Source organism: Abrus precatorius, unplaced genomic scaffold, assembly GCF_003935025.1.
Source record: "Abrus precatorius isolate BTA unplaced genomic scaffold, Abrus_2018 Scaffold7, whole genome shotgun sequence".
In the NCBI taxonomy this organism is placed as follows: Eukaryota; Viridiplantae; Streptophyta; class Magnoliopsida; order Fabales; family Fabaceae; genus Abrus; species Abrus precatorius.
Window position 1 is genome coordinate 8,699,128 of NW_020874417.1, and position 24,704 is coordinate 8,723,831.

The following is a 24,704-nucleotide window of genomic DNA, read 5'->3' on the forward strand; positions in this document are numbered from 1 at the left end:
TATTAAATTCAGAAGAGTTAGTAACACCAAACCATCCAAAATATGTTCTTGAATTATCAAATTGAAAGACTAGCATAACCGGTCAAAGGCACTAAAATTAAGAAAATCTGGATAACTTTGCACTGTTTCTCAACAACGACATGGTTATGGTGACCAGCTTTTGCCGTTCCATCTAATCTTGCTATGCATATAAGCTGTTACAATTGGGGAAAAAAACTGTAAACAAAATGGTTTTTCAAGGAGTACATGAAAGAGTCATATTCAATCTTCAACTAATTTAGCCTACAAATCTATTTTATTTGTATAAAATTGACAATATCTTTTAAAGAAAGAAAGAAATAAATAAAGGCTCATTATTATTTGCCAAAAGACGTATGTATCTTACTATGAGTACAAGATTTTATAAATTGAAATAGTAGAAAAACTTTTAACATTTTTGGTACCTAAAATATAGAATATAACAAAATAAAGAAGCTATAGTTGCTATGGTTTAATGCAAATAGAGTCACCAATTAAACTGGATACCATACTGGGGGCACTAGATACCAAGATAAGACTTTGAAATTATGTCACTTAGGCTTAAAGTGAAAAATTCCCTTCATGAATGGCACAAAACAAGAGAAGAGAAAGAAGAGAAATGGATAATAAAATGCTTTCTCATTACTTGTAAGTTTAAACTTGGCCGCCAAAATTTGATCTATAGTAAGAATATCTTTTAACACTGGGTGTAGTTTTTCGTTGTTCGTTTTTTCTACTGTGTTCTTAAGGGTGCATGTAGTTAAAAGTAAAAAAGAAAATGTATTAAAAATTAATTTTTTTTATTGTCTCAAATTTATGAAAAGCATTTAATACATACTTTCAGTGATATTTAATGTATAGTATATTTAATACTTCTTAAAATGTTGTCAAGAGTCAATTTTTTAAATAAATTTTTTGGATAAAAGGGAAGCAAGCTAGAAAAGACATTATTCAGATTTGTAACAGTAAATAAATTAAAAGATATACAAATTAATAACGAAAGCAGTATCAAAATTACGAAAACAAAGGTACATTTGATTTAAGAAATGAAAAAAAGAAGAAGACATAATATACCTTTGTTTTAATAGTACGTAAAAATTGAAGCATACAATTTTAATTTTGTTTAACGTTAAAGAGTGATTTTGTTAACTTTCTTTTTCTAAGTTATATAATTCTTCTTTGGACTAAGAAGTTAACTTATCACATTATTTACGGTATACTTCACAGTATTTTTTAGCATTCTTTATATTTAAAAGTAGAGACTTTTTGTCACTATCTCATATCTTTTATATCAAAATTTCTAAAATATATAGTTTATAACCATAAATTTAATTGAATGAGGTGTAATAACTAAAATCATATTGTAGAAAATTAAGAAAGGAAGAAACATTGAATACCGATTTTCATACCCTGATCTGTGTTGGTGGGAACTAAGTGCCAAAAATAGGATCACACGCTGATTGAATCTAATAGATATGTACTATCTATAAGCAAATTAATCGAATATTCATCTGAAAGTAAAAACGAATATTCTTTTGAAGCCCAAAAATCAAGGAATTTAAGCTGAAATTCTCGTGTTTTTTTGCACAAATGTTCTTTTGTAGATAAAATTAGGATAAATTAACCTTTATTTTATATTTTTTTACTTTATTTTTAAAAATAAAATTATGCATAAAATTCTTTTGAAAAATTATGTCGATGGTTTGAATTTTAAAAAATATTAATAATTTAATTTTAAATATCTAAATTTAACTACAACTAAATAATTTCTAACGAAATTAAATTTTTTAATTTAAATCACATATATTCTCTAACTTCATAAAATCCTCCTCCTTCCCTCCAAATCACCCATCCACTGCCACATCGTTCAATTAGTCATTTTACGACTCATGCAAAGTTTTTTCTGGTACTTTTTCTTTAGCTTTTTATATGTTTTTTTTTTTTTTTAATTTCTCTCCTTTTTTTTTTTTTTTTACCTTAATACTCTTTTTCTTTTATTAGTACGTACAGTAGAAACTCTTTAAATTAATAATGTCAGGACCGGAGAAATTTATTAATTTAGAGAGTTATTAATTTATTGATAAATTAATAATTATTAATTTAAAGAGTTTATATATATATATATATATATATATAAGTTACAACCTCTTTTAAAGAATGGGAAAAAAAAATTAAAAATAAAGGTTAACTAGTATTTTCCAAAAGACGTATGTATCTTATTTATGAGTACAAGAATTTACAAATTGAGGTAGCAGAAAGAGGGAATTTAATTTTAATATGGTGTTTTCCTAACATAATTACTGAAATATGGGTTTTTCTGTATAATTACAAAAGTGTGACATTTGAAAAATTGTCAGCAACGATTTTTACAATATCTTTCAATTTTGACTTTCTGGTCTACAATTTTGACTATATCTAAAATGAGGTACAAGCATTAGGTGAGCACGCTTATGTAATGAACAGTGGGTATAAGTGCTATGGGAAGCCACTAAAATTGCGAGTGGCGAGTTTTACTAGCTCTGTCCTGCAACTGAAAAATCGTGGGTAACAATTTTTACTAACACAGTAATACATTGTTCTGCAATTGAAAAATTGTGGGTGACGATTTTTACTAGCACAGTAGTGTATTGAAATGTCGTTTTGTGTGGATGGAGTTGGAACTATGCTTATAAATAGGAATTGAACCATGTTGTATGCACGGATGAGAAAGGAAAATACGAAAAAGAAAACGAGGAAGGAGCTTACAGAAGAACAATATCAAAGAGAGGAATAAAATGGTTCAAGACGTGACAATGTAATCGCACAAACATATTTTACAACGTATTCGTACTCAAAATGTAAGTAAATATTTATTTTTTAATACATGCAATGTAGTATAATTAAAAAAAAATAAATTTTATTTGAGTTATTTATTTTTTAATTAATGAAATTTATTTTAAGTTTGTATAAAATAAAGATAATTATTTTAGTCTAAGTAAACATAATAAAATTGATAAAATTTTAGTATTGGATAATTTTTATTATATTATTTACTTTTAATAAAAATTATTATCATTGAAAAATATATAATAAATTATTCGTACTAAGTGTTAACATTAGCCATTGTATTATATAATAATAATAATAATAATAATAATAATAATAATAATAATAATAATAGATGTAAAAATAAGTAAAGCACAATTTATATTAAAATAATAATAATACTATGTGCGGGTATAATTAAGTAGAAACATATAATTTTTTTGTAGTTAGTTTTTTATATTTTGATATATATTTAATTCATAGATTATTGATAAATTACTATTTTTAAATTTCAGGAAATGAGAGTATTACAACCACGACACTTATCTATAATGCCACTTAGGCCTGAAATAAATGAGATTTTACGAAATGCCAGTTTTGATTGTATTGCACAATTATGTCAAATGCATATAAATGGTGGCCTTATAAATGCACTTGTTAAACGTTGGAGACCAGAATCACATATATTCCATCTTCCTTGTGGAGAATGCACAATAACATTAGAAGATGTTGCTATGTTGCTTGGACTGCGATGCAATGGTATAGCAGTTACTGGTTCTACTAATCCAAATACTTTGGCATTGCAGAATATGTGTGAACAGTTACTAGGAAGTCGGCCCAAATCAAATGATATTGAAGGTTCTAAAATAAGATTAAAGTGGATCACAAAACAACTTGGTTGGCTTACTGCTAATTCAGACATTAGGATAGCACAACATGCTCGAGGATATGTACTTTCTTTGCTGGGACATATTTTAATGCCAAACAAGAGCAACTCCCCAGTACATGGAAAATTCTTACAACTGTTGGTAAATGTCCATGAAATTAGAATGTACAGTTGGGGTTCATCATGCCTTGCTCTTCTGTATAGAGGTTTGGATCGTGGTTCACGACATGATGCCAAAGAAATTTATGGATGCATAATATTATTGCAGGTATGGGCATGACACAGGCTCCCGTGGTTGACTCCAATACCTGGTGAACCAGTAGTATTTCCACTTATACTCAGATAGAGACGTCTTTGATATCCAACCAAGACTCCATATAGGGATCTTAGAAATGTTAGCCTAGCATTAGATAAAATGGCACTACTTGAGGTACTTGTTAATATATTTATACATTTCTTAACTATTTTTATACATGTTTGAAATTATTTATGAATAATTATTTTTGAAAATGCAGTTCATGTGGCGACCATATGAGGATGAAGCGATTGATGTCATTGTTCCACATGATCTGAAAGGAGAACGTTTATTGTGGTTAACTGTAAGCCCGTTGATATGCTTTGAGGTTGTAGAGTGGCATGCAACTGACTGTGTAATGCGGCAATACAATCATTCAGAACATACCGTGCACTGTGAGGAAGCTCTAGTCGTGTGTGGACAGAATTATTAGACTGTAAAAATGGAAATCTATCCCATGCCCACATCATAAGTAATGGGGTTAATCCTCCAATACCAAAATGCTTAATATTAGTCGACATGCATAACTCTCGGTATTGGAATGTCAATGTTGTAGCTCCCCAACTATACTGTCTTGTGATAGTAAAATCCTCTAGCAATGGAAGGTACCTAACTAGGACTCTACTAGAGGAATGATCAGCCAACATGAACCTACCTATCAACCTCAGAATATAAGCTCTAGCAAAGCGAGTAAGTTGAAGTTCATTATGATTATGTATTGCAACATGTGTAAAGTGTTAGTCCAACTAACTCAACTTCAAACTACTCCCCATAAATGCATCAGCAGGTGGTCTAATACCAAGCAAATCCTCCACAATTTATGTCTTATCACCTTCTACAGCTACAATCACTGCCTTTCCATTTATACGAAGCCCTGTCTGAATAAAAATGTCCTGAAGAGTTATAGTACACTCTCTAGGAGGCATGTGGAAGGTATGCGTCTCTAGCCTCCATCTTTCAACCAAGGCTGTAATAAGATGTCGGTCAATAGGAAAGCATACCAATTGAGCTACTCCAGCAAATCCAGCTAAAGTTAGATGAGGAAGTATCTCCACTGGAACCCCTTCCATGCCAGCCGGTATGAAGTGACTCCTTCTCACCTTCAAAACTGGGTGCTCACATCCATCCCAAATATGCTCCGATACGTGAACAGACTGATATTTCAATAATGAATCATCCTCCGAGTCAGGATTTAAAACCCTACTCCGCGATAAAGATGATGTCATCTGAAATAAAATTTGTCAACTTTAACTGAAATTATGTACATTAAAATGAATAGATTAAAAAAATATATTAGTTTATCATTTTATTTTTCATTACTACCTAATTTTTATTACAATTATTTAACTATAACAATAACAAAATTTCAAATTAACATAAAAAACTCTTTCATTTAATTATTATATTAAATAATTTTTAACAATTTAAAAACTTTTAAATATTAATTTACAATTATAATAAATAGCTATAAATGTAATTACATGCACTCAATTTACTCTGATCAATAATTTTTTTATTTACTCTAAATTTTAAAAACTAATTATTATTCTTACTACATCTATTTTTTTTTTGTTACAAATTCTTTATTATATCTTAATCTACCATCAAAATATAAAAATTTATTATTTCTCCGAAGTTGTATAAAATTTCGGCCATTCTACTACATTCCATATATTTTTTTCTCATTACTATGTTTTTTATTTCTTCTTTATGAACCGTATATCTTAATATCAAATTTTCTTTCCTCTTAATTTAATAATTAATTACTATAACAATTTATCTTAATATTTAATAATTAAAATATATTATTGACTTTCTAAAATTTAAATTCAATACATTCTTTAACTAACAAATTATAAATATTTAATATTATATTATATAATATCTAATACAATTTATTTAAAATTTTAAATCATAAACTTTCAAGCAAATATGTAATTTTTTAAATATATTTGATGATATACTTATTATATTATTTATTGCTAATTTTTAATGAACTTATTTTTTAAAACATAATTATAATATAACTATATATGTTATTTTTATCAATAATTTTAATAAAAATATTGCATTTACACTTATTCAAAAACTAAATATTATCTTTACTACTAACGTTATTTTTTGAGTCAATAATTTTTTTATATATCAATCTACCATATAAAGAACAAAAATTTTTATTTCTCTTACATTTATTATTTAATATTTTTAGTGCATGTGAATATATATTTTTTCATTATGATGTTTTTTATTTTTTTTAACTATATTTATTTATATATTTTTTCTTTCCTCTTAATTTATCAATTTATTACAATCAAAATTTTTCTTGTTATTTAATAATTAAATACATATTATGGATTACTATAATTTATATTTAATACATTTTTAAACAACTAATTATAAAACAATAACAATTATATTATATAATTTTTCATAGCATTATCTAAAATTTTATAGCTAACAAAATACAAAAATTAATTTTTTAAATATTAAAAAACAAAAAAATAATTGTACACCTGCGCTAGACTGAATATATACTCTCTTCTTCAGGAACTCCACCAACCACCACCCACCGCCACCCACTCACCCAGAAAATGACCTACACCATAATCTCAATGTAAGATGCATGCAATTTCATGTTTAAAAACTAAACTATATTCAATTTATTATTTCTTTTACCTTATAATAATTTTATCTTCAAATTTTTGAAAACTCAGACCCAACAAACATAGGCAATGCTATGTTTTTTTTTTCAAGAGCCTGAAATGAATGTTCTGCAACTAAGATGCTAACGGAGAAGAAGAAAGGAGGAAGAAGGAGCAACTCCCAAACAGTCAAACTGCAATGCCACGTGGACCAATCACGGTTGTGCCGTCCCTGACGCAGCTGACACTGAAGTCGGCTCTGGACCAGCTGACACTGAAGACAGCTATGAACCAGCCGACACTTCTATGATTTACACACGTGTCTCCTTTTCTTCTCCATCCGTTGATTGTTTTTGAATTATTTTAATTTTTTTTTGTGTTTAATTGGTGTCGTCTAGACTAGGGACGATTCTTTTGGCACGTGGACCCCCCAACCCCAGATCAGGAATTTGTTTTCATGAAACCCTATTTGGATAATTTTTTTTTAAAAATTAACCCTAAAAGGGCAAAAAACCTGAATATATTTTAACACTGAGTTGGTATATTTTTTTGTTATTTGTTTTTTATTGTGTTCTTAAGGGTGTATGTAGTTAAAAGTAAAACAATTTGCATTAAAAATTAATTTTTTTATTATCTTAAATTTATAAAATGCATTTAATACATACCTTTTTAATATATAGTATGTAAAATAATTCTCAATATATTCTCTACATGATTAGGATGATACGGCAACGTAATGCCATTGTAGGATATAAATATAAATATATAATTCTTTTGTCATTCTTTATTTACTTGCATATAGACATTTTCGTGATGTAGATGAATTAGGTTTAATTGTATTATATTCAAGGAAATCATCATAATTGCTACCAAGAACAATAGACAAAGCACTAAACACAACCATTAGTAAAAGCATATAGTGTTTTAACACTTTGTTTTGATCAATATATTATTAAAATTACTACATAATTTATTGAAAAAAATATAAATTTATCTCATAAATGCATTTTACTCAATATAATTCATTCAACTTGGTCTAATTTACCAAAAATAAACAAGACAGGTTAGGTCATGTTGCACCAGTAAAGCTAGACAATTTTGCTAATCTCAATTTTGCACCAAAAATAACCTGTCACTAGCATTCCTTTTAACAAGGACTCTCACTTCTAATTTTACATTGCGTACGATATTTAAATTTTTATTATTATTTTAAATTTTTTTTTTCTATGTAATAGCTTTGATCCATTTACTGAAGGTCATCGTAATCACAGTTGATACAAATTAAGTATAGCTACTCATATCTCATTAAGACTAATCTTCCTAGGGATGCTACGCAAGAGTAAAAGTTATGATTAATTATGTGTTCTGAATTTTGTGTAGGCAAAGATACTATATTTTGCTTGAGGATGAGCTTGCTCTTAAGAGGGTTTAGAGGATTAAGTCTTTTAAGCAGTTACAAAACATGTTCCAAAATGTCTAAAAGAGGTATATGAAGAGCCTTTGATTGAATAATGCCACCCTATGTGAGGGCCAGCGACCCAACCTTCAAGGATAGGTTGGACAAGAGGAAGATGAATTAGACTTCATAAAAAGGCAGATCACTTAATCCTAATGGGTTGCGCATCCGGAAAGGAATTTTCAATCATCTAGTAAGTCTTTAACCTTTATAAGATTAATAAATTATTAAATATTTATTTATTACGATTGAATTGTGAAAAATACTATATTTTTATGATTTTATTATACATATCAGTGCAAGTGAGGGTGTTAAATAGCTCTTCAAGGTCACCTGAAAGTTGGGTTGATCCTTGCTTTCAAATGAAAGAAACCTACCACCAAAAAGGTGACCTATGAGGAAAGTCTGGAGAGATCTAGGTTGATCCTCGTTTCAAAGTTACTGATGTAAATTTGAATTCAATCATTTTTCTAGTTAATTTTTATTACTATTTTTATTTATGTCATAATTATTACATACAACGTGTTTTATCTTTCTTTCTTTTTTCTTTGTAGTATGAGTTCAAGTGAGAGCAGACACAAACTCAACACTAAATACAAGCGGTTGAGGCTAGGCCCGATATTGATATTCCCTCCTCCTTCAAATGAGGAGGATGTATGGGCTCAAATAGTGGCCCTTACAAGGGACACATGTATGAGACGAGCTTAAATAGTATATCTCTGTCAATGCCCACCTCATAAAAAAATTACTATACCAATTAATTAGAGCAGTCTTTTAGAGTTTCTTCTCAACATTGCTCATCAGCACCACCTAAGGTAGCACCTAGAGCACAACCATCTCACTCACCTACACTAGTAGAAGGCAATCAACCATTGGGTGTACACGTAGTTGAATGATTCCTTTTACAGGTAAATGTTCTATCATTTATCATTTTAGCTTAAAATTTAAATTATGTCAGGAATCTTTTACCTTACTACCAATTGAGGGTATGAAAGTATGATTTATTCATATGCCTCTTACCTTGAATTCCTTTCAAGATGGTCCTACACACTTAATGATTCCTTCTGCATGTTCACTTTACATTAGAATCACAAAGAGATTTTTGCTTTTCCACGGTCTATACCAATAGAATTTGCAACATATGTCTTATGGTCTACTAATAGGGATGATGGGAATGAATAAAGTCAAGCTTAAGGTTAATTAAGTTCTATTCTATTACACAAAACTAGAGTCTCAGACTAGATCGATGACATAATATAGACCAAATTTTTAGAGTTAGTTTGACTTTTAAAAAAGCTTGACCTAATACAATAGCCTATTTAGTAGCCTATTAACATTAAGACCTTCAAATAATACTAATAATTTAAATTTAACGAGCTAATAGGTCAATAAGTTAGTAGCCAACGAGTTAACAGGTCAAAAGGCCTACTATTAATAAAATAGAAAACATATGATAAGTAATTACATTTAAATACTATACTTAGTCAAAAAAATATACAAAGTTTTAATTGGTAATTTTTTTTACGATAAGTTTTAATTGGTACTCCAATAGTATAATTATAATTATTATATTATTATAGCATAAATACTATACTATGTTATACATTACATATTATATAATATATTATATTTTTTTAGACAATTATATTTATATTAAAATGTTACAAATAAATAAATAAAAATTATAAAATAATATAATTATTTAATTGGACTGACCTAACATGCCTAAAAGGCTTTTTTTTTAAGCTTAAACTTGACCTCTTTATTTAAATAGGCCTTTTTAAAAGTCTAAACATTACCTTTTTAATAAACGAGTCTAGTTAGGTCAAGTCTTAAATAAGTAAGGGCATAGGTTCTTGACGACCTGCCTAACCCATTCTCATCTCTACCTGTAGACAGCCCTAACTTCTTAACTAAGGAGAACCCTACATATGATGAATCAATATAGATAGAAAAGATATATACCCCAAGATGACCATAATTATCATGATGCTTGCCATAACGAATCAGGAGATAGAGAAGAAGAACCACAAGATGAGCATCATGCTCAAAATGATGAAGGGGATGAAGTTCAGTCCATGAAGGAAGAGTATGTGCTAGAGATTATCACTCCATAGATGTAAAGGCAATATTAAACCATACATCTTTATTTTTTATTTTTTTGTTTAATTAAGACTTCCTTTAATGTGTTTCATTTATTGTTCTTTGTTCAAACACTTTAATTATGTAATTCCTCTTTATAATTTTTAGGATAATAATAATGTATATCTTTTTGTCACCAATGTTTATTGTTTCTTTATCTAATATTATAAAATATTTTCTTATTTACTATTTTTAATGACTTGTTCAATATTAAAAGCATGTGTGCCTTTACCAATGTATTTATTTAATGATGTAACATATTATCTGTTTATGCTATTTTTTAAGTTTTTTTTTTTTTTATAATTCATTTAAGCAAATAACCATTCGCTTAAGCAAATCAAGACTAGCTTTGTGGTTTATTTCTCACTTAAACAAAGGTTATATTTAAGTCTATCCTTATTCTTAGACCCTACTCTTTATCTTAATTTTTATTAACAATTAAATTCGCTTAAGAAAACATAAAATAACTTAAACAACTCCACTTTTAACTAAGCGACCAAAAATTATGGCATTCTCTTCTTGCTTAAACAAGATTTAAGTTTTACAAATGTTAAAATAACTTAAGTGTGTACTCTTATTTAAATGATTTTTATTAATTTATACTTAAACGATTATTAAATTACTTAAGTAAATTAAGACTAGATTGTAGTGGTCTCGCCAAAATTAAAAATATATGAACCCTATTTTAAGCATGTTAAGTAAATCACCCAATCAAGTAAGACTCTGTTATGAGATCTCATCATCCAATACCAAATACCAAGTTAGTTATAAATTTATAATAACAAAGTTATCATACATTTGATGATTTTATTTCTTTTGGTGTTAGTTACTATTGGAGGGAGCTTTCCTTGCTTATGATTTTTTTCATATTTAAGAAAAATAATAAATATTATATAGAATATTAAATAAAGTGTTTATTATTTGATGTTAAAATAATGAAATTGTATTATTAATTCCATCGTTTGATTTGTTATTTCTTTGACGCCTCTTTTTTTTTTTTTCATTTTATCATAAAATGTTGAAGTTAAGCAACAATTTTACATAAACTCAGAATTATAGCAGTTTATAAAATAAAGGATTCAAATCCTATCTATTTAATAAATTTAGTAGTGTAAATTTATTTTATGCGGCGAGAGTAGAGAACATCATAAAGAAAACATTTAGGCTGTTCAGTGAATAAATAAATATAAACAAAATTTATACACAATGTCCACTTAAATTCGATTGTGATCGTTTTAGTTGAAATGCAATTGCCAAACAATTACAGTCCTATAACAGTTATTTAATAAAGAAAAAACAAAAATAAAAAATCTATACTAGAATTTTTTTTAAGAAAAATAAGATACTAGATTACTCAAGAAGGATTATATGGTACAAAAGAAAACTTAGGAATCTCTTAAAATATCACATGACAAACTAAAGCATTTGGTTTAAAAAATGTGTTTTATTTTTAATTATAAAAATATTTTATTTTATATATTTGTTATCTGTAAAGATTTCTATGAAAATAATAAAAGTACTATAAGATAAGAATTTCTCATTGCATTCGACAATGGCTTCTATTTATTTGTAAGAGAATAAAAAAAATAAATGTTTTTAAGCATTCGTCATTTTTCCGTGTCAACTGTTCCTCCTTGTGTGTTCACAACGAATTAAAACTAAAACTGTAACTGTAATTTGTGCAATTTTTTCCATTTATTTGTTTGCATTTGGGACAAAATTGACTTTAATGGAAGCAAAAAATTATCGCTGCCAATAAACATGCCTCGAAATCCATGATTATAAATCTTGAACGTTTATGTTTAAATAGAAATCGATAGTGGGCAATTAGACGGCGCCAAACTAAACAAGCACTAAAAAGATTTCATTCATGATATTGTATGATGTCAATAATTATGGTCCTTCATTGATTATTTCGCTAAATGTGAATGTTAAAATCAGTTTGTATAACGTATACTTAGGGGTTCAGAATAAAAATACACATAGAATACATTTTTAAAAAATTATAAAATATAACAAAATTCAATATATTAATAATTTAAATGTTATCTAATAGCAAAAAAATAATAATTTAAATGTTATAATTTTAATAAAATTTATTGTTTATTATTTTTTACTACTTGTCCTCACACAAATAAAAAAAAAATATTTTAAGAGTTTCTTTTTTGCATTGGAAAACAGGTTTAAAATAATAAAGACTACAGAGACTCGTCACATAAAACGTACGAGACACCCAGAAGTCGTGTTTAACGGTGTCAATATATTATATTAGGAAAACAGTATTTAATCACTCTAATTTTTTTCTTAAATAGATACTTTAAATTTAATCTATCTTTAAACTTTATCTTTTTATAAGCCATCATGAACATTAATTTTAGTTCATTGATCCTTAAAACTTGCTAATTTTGCAATTAAAAATCTTAAAATTAAAATCTGATTCAATTTACTCTTAAACTTTATACATTTTGCAAATAACTTCTGAATAAATTATGTTAGAACTCAATTACTAATGGAGAAATTTAGCCATTTATTTGTCTTAAATCTTAGTTATTCGTTATTTTGTTTTTGTTATACTTTATTCTCTAAACATCAAAATATTAAATTCAAGGAAAAAAACCATTAAAAATAATAAAAAGTAAAACAGTATATATAATATTGTAATAATTGCATAATATTAATAATTTGAGATAAAAATAAATTATAAAAAATATAAGAATCATTTAATTATATATTATATATTTATAGTGAATATTTTATTATCTTTCTTTGAATTTTTTCTACAATTTAGAATTTTATCATGTTATGATATTTAGAAAAATGTATAACGAAAAATAAATGACTGAATTTTAAGGTATATAATTAATTAAATTGTTTTTCGGCCAGTAAAATTTAAGGATTAATTATAATAAAATTAAAGTTTAAGGTACTTATTTATAAAATTAGTGAAGTTTAAGGATCATTTGTACGAAAATTAAAGTTTAAAATATCTAATTATAAAAAGAATAAAATTTAAAGAATAATTGAGATAAAATTGAAATTTAAAAACAATTAAAAAGTTGAACACTCTTTTCTCTATTCTATTTCTACCACATTTGAGTTTCAACTTCTCATTACATAACCGAACGTATTTAGACCATGGGAATAGCAAGAGCTGAACGCCTGGACCGTTGTGAACTTACACGATGGCTACTGTATTCTATACTATATATTGACACCATAAAAACCTCTAGATGACTACATAATAATTGGGCTACAGCAAAATTTCCCTGTTATATTTTAGGGATATGTACACCTGAAACTGCACCGATATATGATATAACTATAAAACAATCTTTATCTGTGTGAGTTTACTTAATCCGCTACAATCTACCATACCTCCTTATGCTAACTTCACCCAGTTATCTGTCAGAAAAATATTTGTTTTCCAAAAAGCACGGGAAAATAAAGACGTGCAATCCTCTGGTTAGTGAAATATTCCTCAAGAAATAGCTAACACATCTAACATTTGAGGGGGAAAAGTAAGGAATTAGTGTAAAACCTTTTAAATTGTATGTTATTATGTGCATCATTTTGACTCTCAATTTGTTGTTATTATAATTAATTATTTTACACGAGTAAATGATATTGAATTTCATCCTATAAGAACAAAACTAACAAATTAATTAGTGAATAATAAAAATGCATACCGTGTAAACATAGGGATCGTGACGTCCACCGGAACCTGATCTTTTCACCGCATCCACCTTCAGCAACCTGCAAATAGTCCTTAGTTTTATCAAATGCAACAAAAATAATGACACTTCTATGGAAATAAAAGCGTTAATGACACATTTTTCTAATAGGCCTTTTTTAACACATTTTGATTAAAAAGTGAGAATTATAAAGGAGTAAGATTCAAGTAATTTCATAATTTTTAATAAAATTCAATTAGAATAAAATGCGTGTTAAATAATGAAAATCCACAGATTTCAAATTCAATCCATCTTCAGTAGTAGTTCATGATTGTTTTCATCACAACACAATACAAAACCAAGGTCGATTGAAAATTTGATTCTGGTGAAAACAAACCAACCTATTCACGTCTTTAATAGAAATGTTTATGTTGCATGCCACAATCCACGTGTGTGCGTGTGAGACAGAGAGAGAAAGAGAGGGAGAAAGAGAGAGAGAGAAAGAGCACATTCGGAGAGCTTTGCTAGTGTCAGGGCTGTCACCGAGCATTTGACGGATTCTCACTTCAGAGGAACCACCGTGAGAGAGCAACTTCAATATGGCTTCGCCGCGCCGGCGCAGGTGTGGAGAACCGGCGGTGTGATGCGACGGCGGCGCCGGCTCGCGTCCCATCCCCGGCATGCTCGCATTCGCGCCTCTGCATCTGTTAGCGTAGCGCAAGCTTCGTGCGCTAGAGATCCCGCTCGAGCTGCTCGACAAACAGGACGAGGCCTCACCAGATATCGAAACAGGAGTCACTTTCGCGTCCTCGTCGGCGTTCGGTTTCCGGTCGCCGCCGGTGCAAGAGGAGGTCCACGTGACCTTCGATCGAATCCTCCTCGCAATCTTTCACAAATCAAAACTCCTCAGTTTACACAATTTTGAAAACATAACGAACTAAACTAACGACTCTAAAACAATCCAGAAATTCAAAATCACATATCGTAATTATCAAATGTTTGCATTGCCGAGATTCAACTGAAATAAAATTTCAGTATAAACACAAATCGAGCAATCGATTTGAACACTGAATTTTAACAAATTCACAACGATTATTCCAGATCATTCCACAGCATTGTTTCTTCTGCTTCCGAACGCTATAACAGATAACGAAACAGAACAAATTCTGAGAGAGCATGGATGAGAAGATGCATAAAGCGACCTTGAACTTCATCTGATGGTAACGAGCGATGGCAGAGAAGAAGGAAATACTTCGCGATTTGATCTCTTCCTCCGATGAATCACCGGCGTCATTAGTGAGGGAGGACGACGAAGACTTCTTGGAACCGCCGGAAACTGAACATTCTCTGAAACTTTTGATGCTGCTTCTCTCTGGAAGTGGATCGTTGAAATCAGAGAGGAACCTTCAGAACAATAAATTTGCAAAATCAAAGTGAAGATCAAAACGAAAATAAGAATCGTAAGAATGAGATGTGAACTGAGATGGCTATGGTTACTTTGGAGTAGAAACTGAGGGAGAAGGTGCGGTGTTGAGAAGAAGCAGAGACGATGCAACCGTTCGTTCTTCGGAACTCGGGAACGAAGACATTTCTGGCTTCAGAATCCGAAGCTTCACTCTCTCATTCTCTCTCAGCTTTTGAAATTTCGCGGGTATATTGAAATCTTTTCAATTTTTTCTCTCTCTGTCAGCGTGTGCCGCGTGTCTCTCTAGAGGTTTTTCTTTTTCTTTTTTTCATTAATCTTTTTCAGACAAAGCATCTTAGAAATTTTATTTCAAGGTAAAAATATTTCACAAAATCTATAATACGTATAGATAATATATGATGCATCAATAATGGACTACTGAACACAAGACATTCTTTGTCGATGGGGTTCAATCTTGCTAGTTAATAATCTAATCTTCATAGTTGCCTTATTTAGAATTTTTTGTCAATTTAATTTACAATATAGTCTTTTTCTTATTTACTCTTACTATTTTTAATGGTGAAACATCAGATTTTTTCTCACTATTAGTTTCTATTTAAAAAAAATAAAGGAATATAACGAGACCCATTCTTTTAACAGAAAAATTATTACTTTCATAGGTGACTGAAATAAAATTGTATCTTCACATAATATTAACTTTTAAGAAAACAAAAATCGAGATAAGCAGACGACTGCATGCTAGAATAAATGCAAGCATATTTTGGCTTGTTCTTCCATTTTTTTTTTGCCTATAAATATTAGAAGAAATGGAACCTATAAGATGAAAGGATTCTTGTGGTAAGCTTACGTATATAGAACCTTGATCCTGTAATATGCCGATGAATCTCTACTTTTAGTGGAATGCTTATTGCTTCATGGACTGTTAATAATGAACTTCTAGGAGATTATTCTTGCTTAACTCTCATATTGTATTTCTTGGTAGTCCCTTGTGTGGTTTTTAGTGTGTCGTGGAGTGATTATATTATCATATCTTGACTCTACAACATTTATTTAAATAAATTAATAATCAAATATGTCAACTATTGATTTGTCATAAAGCATTTACTTTAGATTGATCACATTTACTTTAGTAGGAAATCAAATTTGGGCCTGTTTGTCTTTTTTTTTTTTTTGTTAATTTCTTAAATTAAATATCTTTTACAAACTTACAAATTTTATCATATGTTTTTTTTTTAAATCATGGAGAGGAAGATCGACCTCAAGAGAAAGAAGAGAATGAATGATGTTATGTTGCATGGATATCATGGATGGTTTTTGTTTGATATTTAGAAGAACATTTATGTCAGCTTTCACTTGATTTAGTGTCTTATATTTTAGCATAGATATAATTGTCATACATATATAGAAAACAAGTTGTTTAAGAGTTCATACTTAGAAGACATATCATCATCATAATGACAATTTCAACAGTTAAAATAATTTTTGTGACATTTTTTTTTTCATTTTGGATTAGTCGAGCCTAGCAGCAGAATTATTTTAAATATAATTTTTATTCAATCATTAAGTCATTAATATTAACAAGTGATGGTCAGAATCAGATGGTCCCTACGACGAATAATTCATGGTAATTATATATTTAGCACATGACAGAACAACATATTATTCCATTTAATTTAAACAACACGGTTCACTCCTTCTTAGTTCTTATCATTCACTAACAGTGACTTCAAAGATATTAATTTATCACATTGTAAAAACAATTTGTGCAAAATAAAAGAATTTTGGGTAAATTCAAGAAACTTGTTTATTGGCAATGAAAATCCAGTATATCTATGCTTAATTGCACAAGTGAAAAGGTGACCCAAATAACGAAAAGATATTACACCAAATTAGATAAAAATTTACTAGAAAGGGTGCCCAGTTAAAATATTTCTAATGTTATTCTGACAACTGGAAATGTTTTTTTTATACATCTAAAGAAAGATATCTAAAGGCTTTTTCTGTTGTTATGAGGCCGACCCACTTGTACTGGGCTGAACATAGCCCAAGTGTGTTTAGATTGTACTGGTTTGGTTCAGAAAAAAATCCATTGTCTCTAGCTGCATTTTATTCTCAAGTTATATTTTATAAAACGCATTATTTGGAAAAAATGATTACATTTTTATTATGAAATTGTACCTCACAAATATTCAAAAGGTATCTAGTAACAAAAAAAAAAATTGAACAGAATGTTTGGACAGCATTTGGGTTCTTTCGAAACCAAACACTTGGGATCAATGGTGTTTCTCTTGGGACGAGGCATAGGCACTTTGTACAAAATCTTACTACACATGGCAAGGCATTGATTTAGTCGAAAAAGACTTGTTAACCACGCTGGACGCACTTTCAAATAGACCCATCAAACCTCAAAAGTGGTTACCACACCAAGTTTAACTGGCTTCCCAAGTCACCTCTACTTTGGAAACAAAAACAACTTGGATTTCAAGCAGAGCCAAATAACCCACAAAATAAAACACTGCAAGTTCCATCTGTCCCCAATAAATCAATACTAACATTATAATAACAATTCCAATTAATACCCCAACGTGAAATATTACCTAATAAGTCCATTCCCCACACCAACCATAAAATAAAAATTGAAATAAAATAAAATATTAAAGTTGTAACTGAACCAGCTGAAGATTTCACTTCACCAAACTAGTTGCAGTTGCATTCAAGCTTAAGGAACCGACACACTCAACCTTATACCTGTCGGCAACCACAACGTTAAACAAAACTTCAGTGACATTCTATGTTTTGGTTTGGGTCAGATAATGTGTGTGTGAGTTGAATTTATTCAGCTCAAGTCAAGCTAAACAAACAAAAACACATTCTTGGGGGGTTTCAATTCAACACTTGAACTCAATGATGGTCCAAGAGCGTTCAACTCCCAAATCTACAAACCAGAAACCCCATTTCAGAAACCAAACACTTCCCACAACCACAACCACGAAGAACCTTGATTTCTCCGCATGGGTTTCCGACAACTTGTTCAAGATCGTCGCAATCTTGCTCCTCGTCGTCACCGTCGCCGCCGTGTTCTTCCTCCGCAACGCCGGCGACACTGCCGCGCTTCTCTGCTTCGAGAAGCAGGCGCAGGAGCTCGAGAAGATCGCGTATCCGCGCGTGGATTGGAACGCGATTGGGCCAATTGCCGACAAGACATCGAAGTTCGCGAACTTTCGGTCGGAGAAGTGGATCGTGGTCTCGGTTTCGAGTTACCCGAGCGAAGCGCTTCGGAAGCTAGTGAAGATGAAGGGGTGGCAGGTGCTGGCGATCGGGGGTTCCAAAACGCCGTCGGATTGGGAATTAAAAGGTGCGATCTTTTTGTCGTTGGATGAACAGGCCAACTTGGGGTTTAGGGTCGTTGATTACCTTCCTTATGATTCGTTTGTTAGAAAGAGTGTGGGGTATTTGTTTGCAATTCAGCATGGTGCTAAGAAGATTTTTGATGCTGATGATAGAGGGGAAGTTATAGATGAGGATTTGGGTAAGCATTTTGATGTGGAGTTAGTTGGAGAGGGTGCTAGGCAAGAGGTTTTGTTGCAATATAGTCATGATAACCCGAATCGAACCGTTGTGAACCCTTATGTGCATTTTGGGCAACGTTCTGTTTGGCCTAGAGGGTTGCCTTTGGAGAATGTGGGTGGAATTGGGCATGAGGAGTTTTACACTCAGGTTTTTGGTGGTAAGCAGTTCATTCAGCAGGGGATTTCGAATGGCCTGCCGGATGTTGATTCGGTGTTTTATTTTACAAGGAAATCAGGTTTGGAAGCGTTTGATATTCGGTTCGATGAGCATGCGCCGAAGGTGGCGTTGCCGCAGGGTGTGATGGCGCCGGTTAATTCTTTTAATACTATGTACCATTCGCCTGCATTTTGGGCTTTGATGCTCCCCGTGTCGGTTAGCACGATGGCTTCTGATGTGTTGAGAGGTTACTGGGGACAGAGGCTTCTTTGGGAGCTTGGTGGTTATGTTGTGATTTATCCCCCTACTGTTCATAGGTATGACAGGATTGAGGCATATCCGTTTTCAGAAGAGAAAGATCTTCATGTGAATGTGGGTCGTTTGATTAAGTTCTTGGTTCTGTGGAGATCGAATAAGCATAGGTTGTTTGAGAAGATTTTGGACTTGAGCTATGCAATGGCAGAGGAGGGCTTTTGGACTGAGAAGGATGTGAAGCTTACTGCTGCTTGGCTGCAGGACTTGCTGGCTGTTGGCTATCAGCAGCCAAGGTTGATGTCGTTGGAATTGGGACGTCCGAGGGCAAATATTGGTCACGGTGATCGAAGGGAGTTTATACCACAAAAGTTGCCATCAGTTCATCTTGGGGTTGAAGAAACGGGAACAGTGAATTATGAGATTGGTAATTTAATCCGATGGAGGAAGACTTTCGGAAATGTTGTGCTTATCATGCATTGCAGTGGACCTGTGGAACGCACAGCCCTGGAATGGAGGTTGCTTTATGGGAGGATTTTCCGATCTGTAGTTATTTTGTCAGAAAGGAAAGATGTAGATCTTGTTGTAGAGGAGGTCCATTTGGACTATGCATACAGGTAAGTCCAGTTATATCTTACATTTTCCTGTATGAGTCATGATTGCTATTTCATGACCAAGCTGCTAATAGATTTATTTTATCCAAATATATTCTAAAACAGAATACTGGCCTTTCATGATTACCTGAGATGGTTTTCTTTTATCATTAAAAGTGTGAATAAAGTAAATTACAGGGGCCAGCTTTTTCATGGGCAATAGTACAAGATTGAAGTTCATGATAAATTAAAATAAAACTATCTCAAGTAATTGCTTTGGACAATTAGCTGTCTGATACAGATAAATTGCTTATGTGTTGTGCTTGTGGAATATGAATTAACTTGGACAACAGCATAGACAAAACTTTCCATCACTTTAAGCATGCTGGTATTAGTGCCTTATATGTTCTATAGCACACGAGTCACTAGCAATGCAAATTTTTGAAAGAGTAATATTAGAAATTTTACTTGTTTTAAACTGTGAAGCATTTATCTCTATCTCCTCAAACATTTTGTTTAATCATACTAGGATCTATAAAAGAGATTGAATGTTGCATATTGGATTGTTTGGTTCAAAGGAGGGGAGGGATTTGGCCTCCCTCATTTCCCTTTCCCTTTCCCTCTCTAAACTTCTAAACCAAACAATGATTTTTCACCAAAGTCCCTCCATTCCCCTCCTCTCCAACCAAATAGTATAGATATACCAAACATAAGATCGGAGATTCTAGATGGATACTGTTTAGAAGTCAGAACAAGGGGATTGCAGAGGGAAGGAAAGAAGAATAATTTATTGATTTACTATTTATGATTCTCATCTTTAATAACACAAACTCTGAAAGTTCACTCACCTGACAAGCAGATTAATAACCAGATTTGTAGTTCTAAATTTCCGATTGCTTATCTTTGTCCTTGTTGATATAATTTTAATTTTATTAATCTCATGTTTCCAGGTATCTGCCAAAAATTTTTGATCAATTTAGCAGTGCAGAAGGATTTTTATTCCTACAGGATAACACCATTCTTAATTACTGGAACTTACTACAGGCTGATAAAACTAAACTGTGGATTACTAATAAGGTATTATTGTTACTATGTTTCCTCTCATTGAAAGTCTGGATTCTTATTTTTGTACCATAGATACTCTCCCCTTACCAATTCCCAAAAAAGTGATAATACAAGGCTTGTTGGCCTCTGTTTGGAATGCTTGTGTTGTACAATTATAGTAAGAGAGTAGTTTTATTCTAGTTAAACCCCATTCCAATCCCTAAAATTAATTGTAAGCATTACGTTATTTTGTCCTTGACTTTGCAAAACATTGTTCACTTTAGTCATTTTTTAGTTTAAAATGAAATGGTTAGACCATTTTAGTGTAAAATAACTGTGTAAAATAAAATGGAAAAGGACTGAATAAATTGGCTTTTTACAAAGTCAACAACTAAAGTGAGGATTTTGTAAGTTAGAAAGTAAATTGGCTAATGCTTATTGCTTACAATTTCAAGGATTAGAATGGTGCGTACTTTCTTTAATCTATTTTTAGTGTGAAGTTGTTGTACACTATTATCCAATCATATCCTGTTACGGGAACAGAATAGAAGAGTTTGACTGCTCAACTTGTTTATATCATATTCAAATTCCTTTAGGACAATCTTAGCACAATAGTGGATGATAGTGTGATATTATTTTACACCAACTAATGGATCAAAATCAAATCATTGATTTATTGTCATACTTGATAATGCTATATAGCTTGAACTCTTAGAAGGTAGTTCTCACTTTTTCTCTCTGACAATTTACAAATTCACTTGAATCCAGGTATCCGAGTCTTGGGCTTCTGTATTAACTAAAGATGACAACACTGATTGGTTATCACAGCAAGCAAGCATGGTACAGAAGGTTGTTAGCATGATGCCAGCTCACTTTCAAGTCAGTTACAAAGAAACAAGTGCCGACGAAAAGAACCTTCTATTATGCAGTTCTGAGGTGTTCTATGTTCCTCAGCGCTTTATCAGTGATTTTGTTGAGCTTGTTAACCTAGTGGGCAATCTAGAGATCCATCAGAAGGTTGCAATTCCTATGTTCTTTGTCTCCTTAGATTCTCCTCAGAATTTTGACCCTATTCTTGATACAATGATCTACAAGCAAAATCCTCCTGCTAATTCCTCCACTCTTTATTCTCCCAAAGTCTCTGCTGTTCATCCATGGAATGTATCAAGTGAACAAGACTTTATAAAGCTTATCAGAATAATGGCAGAAGGGGATCCACTCCTAATGGAGTTAGTTTGAAAGTAGAACTGTTTCTTGATGCTAAATCACAAGAAGGATACAAGAAACATGTAACACTCAGATAGCTCCTATGTGGTCTCTTTTTAATCGAAAACAGTGTTACAGTCTTTTTTTCTCTTTTTTGTTTATTGGGTGGTTTTTTAACCCTTCCCATTCCCCCCCTCTTATTGTAGATTTGTTCCACAGAGAAAATGTATCATTCCTTTTACCCTTTCATTTTTGTGAAAAGTGAAATGAAAATGTATTTGTATTCAATATTGCAATTCAATCTCTCCATTAAGAGATTCTTTTTTGTTATGAACTTGGAGTTTGTCTGATATACACTGCTTTCCCCTTATAACAACTAAGCAATAATATCTTATGAAGAGCATCTTCATGGTGTATTATTGACTATGCCAGGCCACCAACTTTGTAATTGCTGTTGGAGATTCTTTGATAAGGCAAAGTAGCTAGGGTATATAGTAATGCGAATTATGTTGTATCTAGATCTAAAATTATTCAGTGCTTTGTTACTTGCAATGTTTTGCACTTGAGCAACAAGGACAACTTCTACTCTAGAAAGTGAGTTGGAAAATACTGTCCAGTGTTCTTGAGACACTGATTAAAAAGAAAAAAATTTATTAAAAGTTTAATTAATACACTTTTATCATGATTATGATGAACCCCAATGGGATTTCTATTAACATCTTTCTATTTAGTAATTCCTTAACTAATATGTTTAGGAAAGTGGTTAGTAAAAGTGAAAAATCTTTATATTTATTATTAACAATTATGCATAATTAACTCATTAAACTTAACAAAAGGTAGTTATACAATGTAAATTTATATTGTAGTTTAGAAATATCTATAGCACTAACATACTCTTTTTCATATACTCTTAGTTATTAGGTAAATTTTATATAGTCTTAGTTATTAGGTAAAATTTATTAAAAACTATAAAACTATGAATGAGAATCATTAAAGTAAGATTAAAAATATTAAATTGAAAGTAGGATCCATATGTTTCTTTATTTTTTTAAAGAATTTTTTGTTAAGAATTAAAAATGTATTAGAATGTGTTAGTGTGTTATTAAAATTTCTCAATAACAATTAATACATATAAAAATAAGTTTTTATTTCTTAGTCACAACAAAAAAAATATTGATAGTAATTTCTTATAAATAAAATCAGAAGGATAATAATAAGCAATAAATGAGAGTCGTTCTTTATGCTTTAAACTGGAAGCTATATTTGCCAATCAATTGTACGATGGAGCATGATCCCTTGAAACGAATAAAACTACAACTTATAAGAGTGGTGAAATCATATTGAAAGGTTGCATGGAAATTTTGCTATTAATTCAGCTTTGGGAAGGAAAATCCATATACAAAGAAGGTACAGTTAAATTGGCAGTAAATGTCTCTGCATTCATCTCAATTCCGGGTGTGCACTTGTGGGATCAAAAGTAGTGAAAGGAAAACACTAGCACATTCTTTTGAATACTGTTGGTAAAAATTTATTAAAAATTATAAAAGTATAAAAGATATGGGAATTATTAAATTAAAAATGAACTTAATTCACTTTTATAATTTTTTTCATATTTTAATTAATAATTAATAGCGTGTTAAAAGAGTGTATTGTTAGCAATTTTTCAAGATATCAATGCCTTCAATTTTGTCTTCCACTTCTTAGTACAACTGTTTGAGCCTCTCAATGTTTTCTTCTGAAGTATCCCAATAACGGCGTGCCCTGGCTTCCAAGAATGTCTGCATCAGCTTCCCAAAGGTAGAGAGTATGGATATGTGTTCATGCGTTTCTTCAGCATTTCCTCATCTTGAATGAAAGTTGTGTTGGCTTCTTCATACACACAGTTGTCAACTTGGCCTCAAGTTGCACTTCACCCAACTGTAATAGTAAGCCTTTTCTTCTCAATCTCGTGAGTTCAGGATTGAATGATGGTAATGCTATTGCCAAAATAAATGATTATAGGATAAGATAGTATATATGAAAAAAAAAAAAAGATTGTTCAATAAAAGATGTAATATTTATAGCAAATGTTAGATACTATTTATAGGAAAACAATAACACTAAGTTATAATACAAATATTTATATAAGATGTAATATTTTTCATTGTAAAATGCTAATTAGTATCTTAAAGGTATTGATTAAGAAATTAAAAGTATAATTTTTTAATTAATAAAAGTAATAATGCACCCAATTTTTGTTTTTAATATATTTTAAAGCAATTTCTAACAAAAAACTTACTATTTATTAATTTTTTATTTAATATCCTCACTGGTTAACAAAATAGTTTTTTCATAAATCCAAAAATGACATTTTACTATTAAAAATTTAAAGGAATTCCTTATTTTCCTTGAAAGCTTATAGAACGTGTTGCCAATAATCATTTGAGTACATTCATAATACTAAATACTAATCTAAGTTTGAGAACTGTGATACTTTTTCATAAAGACTAAAATGAAAACTCCTTCCAATAGTGTGTTTTTCATGTACATGAATATTGAAATC

General features: G+C 30.6%; 2 protein-coding genes across 2 annotated transcripts; both read left to right on the top strand.

Annotated features, from left to right (window-relative positions):
* The first annotated feature begins 3,374 nt into the window (after nucleotides 1-3,374).
* On the top strand, nucleotides 3,375-4,437 carry LOC113871427 (serine/threonine-protein phosphatase 7 long form homolog). The gene is made up of 2 exons (XM_027508523.1): nucleotides 3,375-3,977; nucleotides 4,225-4,437. Exons 1-2 carry the CDS (start codon nucleotides 3,375-3,377, stop codon nucleotides 4,435-4,437), a joined length of 816 nt encoding a protein of 271 aa, XP_027364324.1.
* A 13,605-nt stretch (nucleotides 4,438-18,042) lies between these two features.
* LOC113872019 (probable glycosyltransferase STELLO2) lies at nucleotides 18,043-22,509 on the top strand. Its single transcript, XM_027509179.1, has 3 exons — nucleotides 18,043-19,936; nucleotides 20,863-20,989; nucleotides 21,725-22,509. Exons 1-3 carry the CDS (start codon nucleotides 18,246-18,248, stop codon nucleotides 22,193-22,195), a joined length of 2,289 nt encoding a protein of 762 aa, XP_027364980.1. The 5' UTR covers nucleotides 18,043-18,245; the 3' UTR covers nucleotides 22,196-22,509.
* Nucleotides 22,510-24,704: the final 2,195 nt, after the last annotated feature.

Excerpts from the sequence above, each read along its gene's own strand:
- LOC113872019 (XM_027509179.1), top strand. The coding sequence starts at position 18,246 with ATGATGGTCCAAGAGCGTTCAACTCCCAAATCTACAAACCAGAAACCC. Across the intron at positions 19,937-20,862 it reads CATTTGGACTATGCATACAG|GTATCTGCCAAAAATTTTTG; the intron begins GTAAGTCCAGTT and ends TCATGTTTCCAG. Across the intron at positions 20,990-21,724 it reads AACTGTGGATTACTAATAAG|GTATCCGAGTCTTGGGCTTC; the intron begins GTATTATTGTTA and ends ACTTGAATCCAG.
- LOC113871427 (XM_027508523.1), top strand. The coding sequence starts at position 3,375 with ATGCCACTTAGGCCTGAAATAAATGAGATTTTACGAAATGCCAGTTTT. Across the intron at positions 3,978-4,224 it reads GATGCATAATATTATTGCAG|TTCATGTGGCGACCATATGA; the intron begins GTATGGGCATGA and ends TTGAAAATGCAG.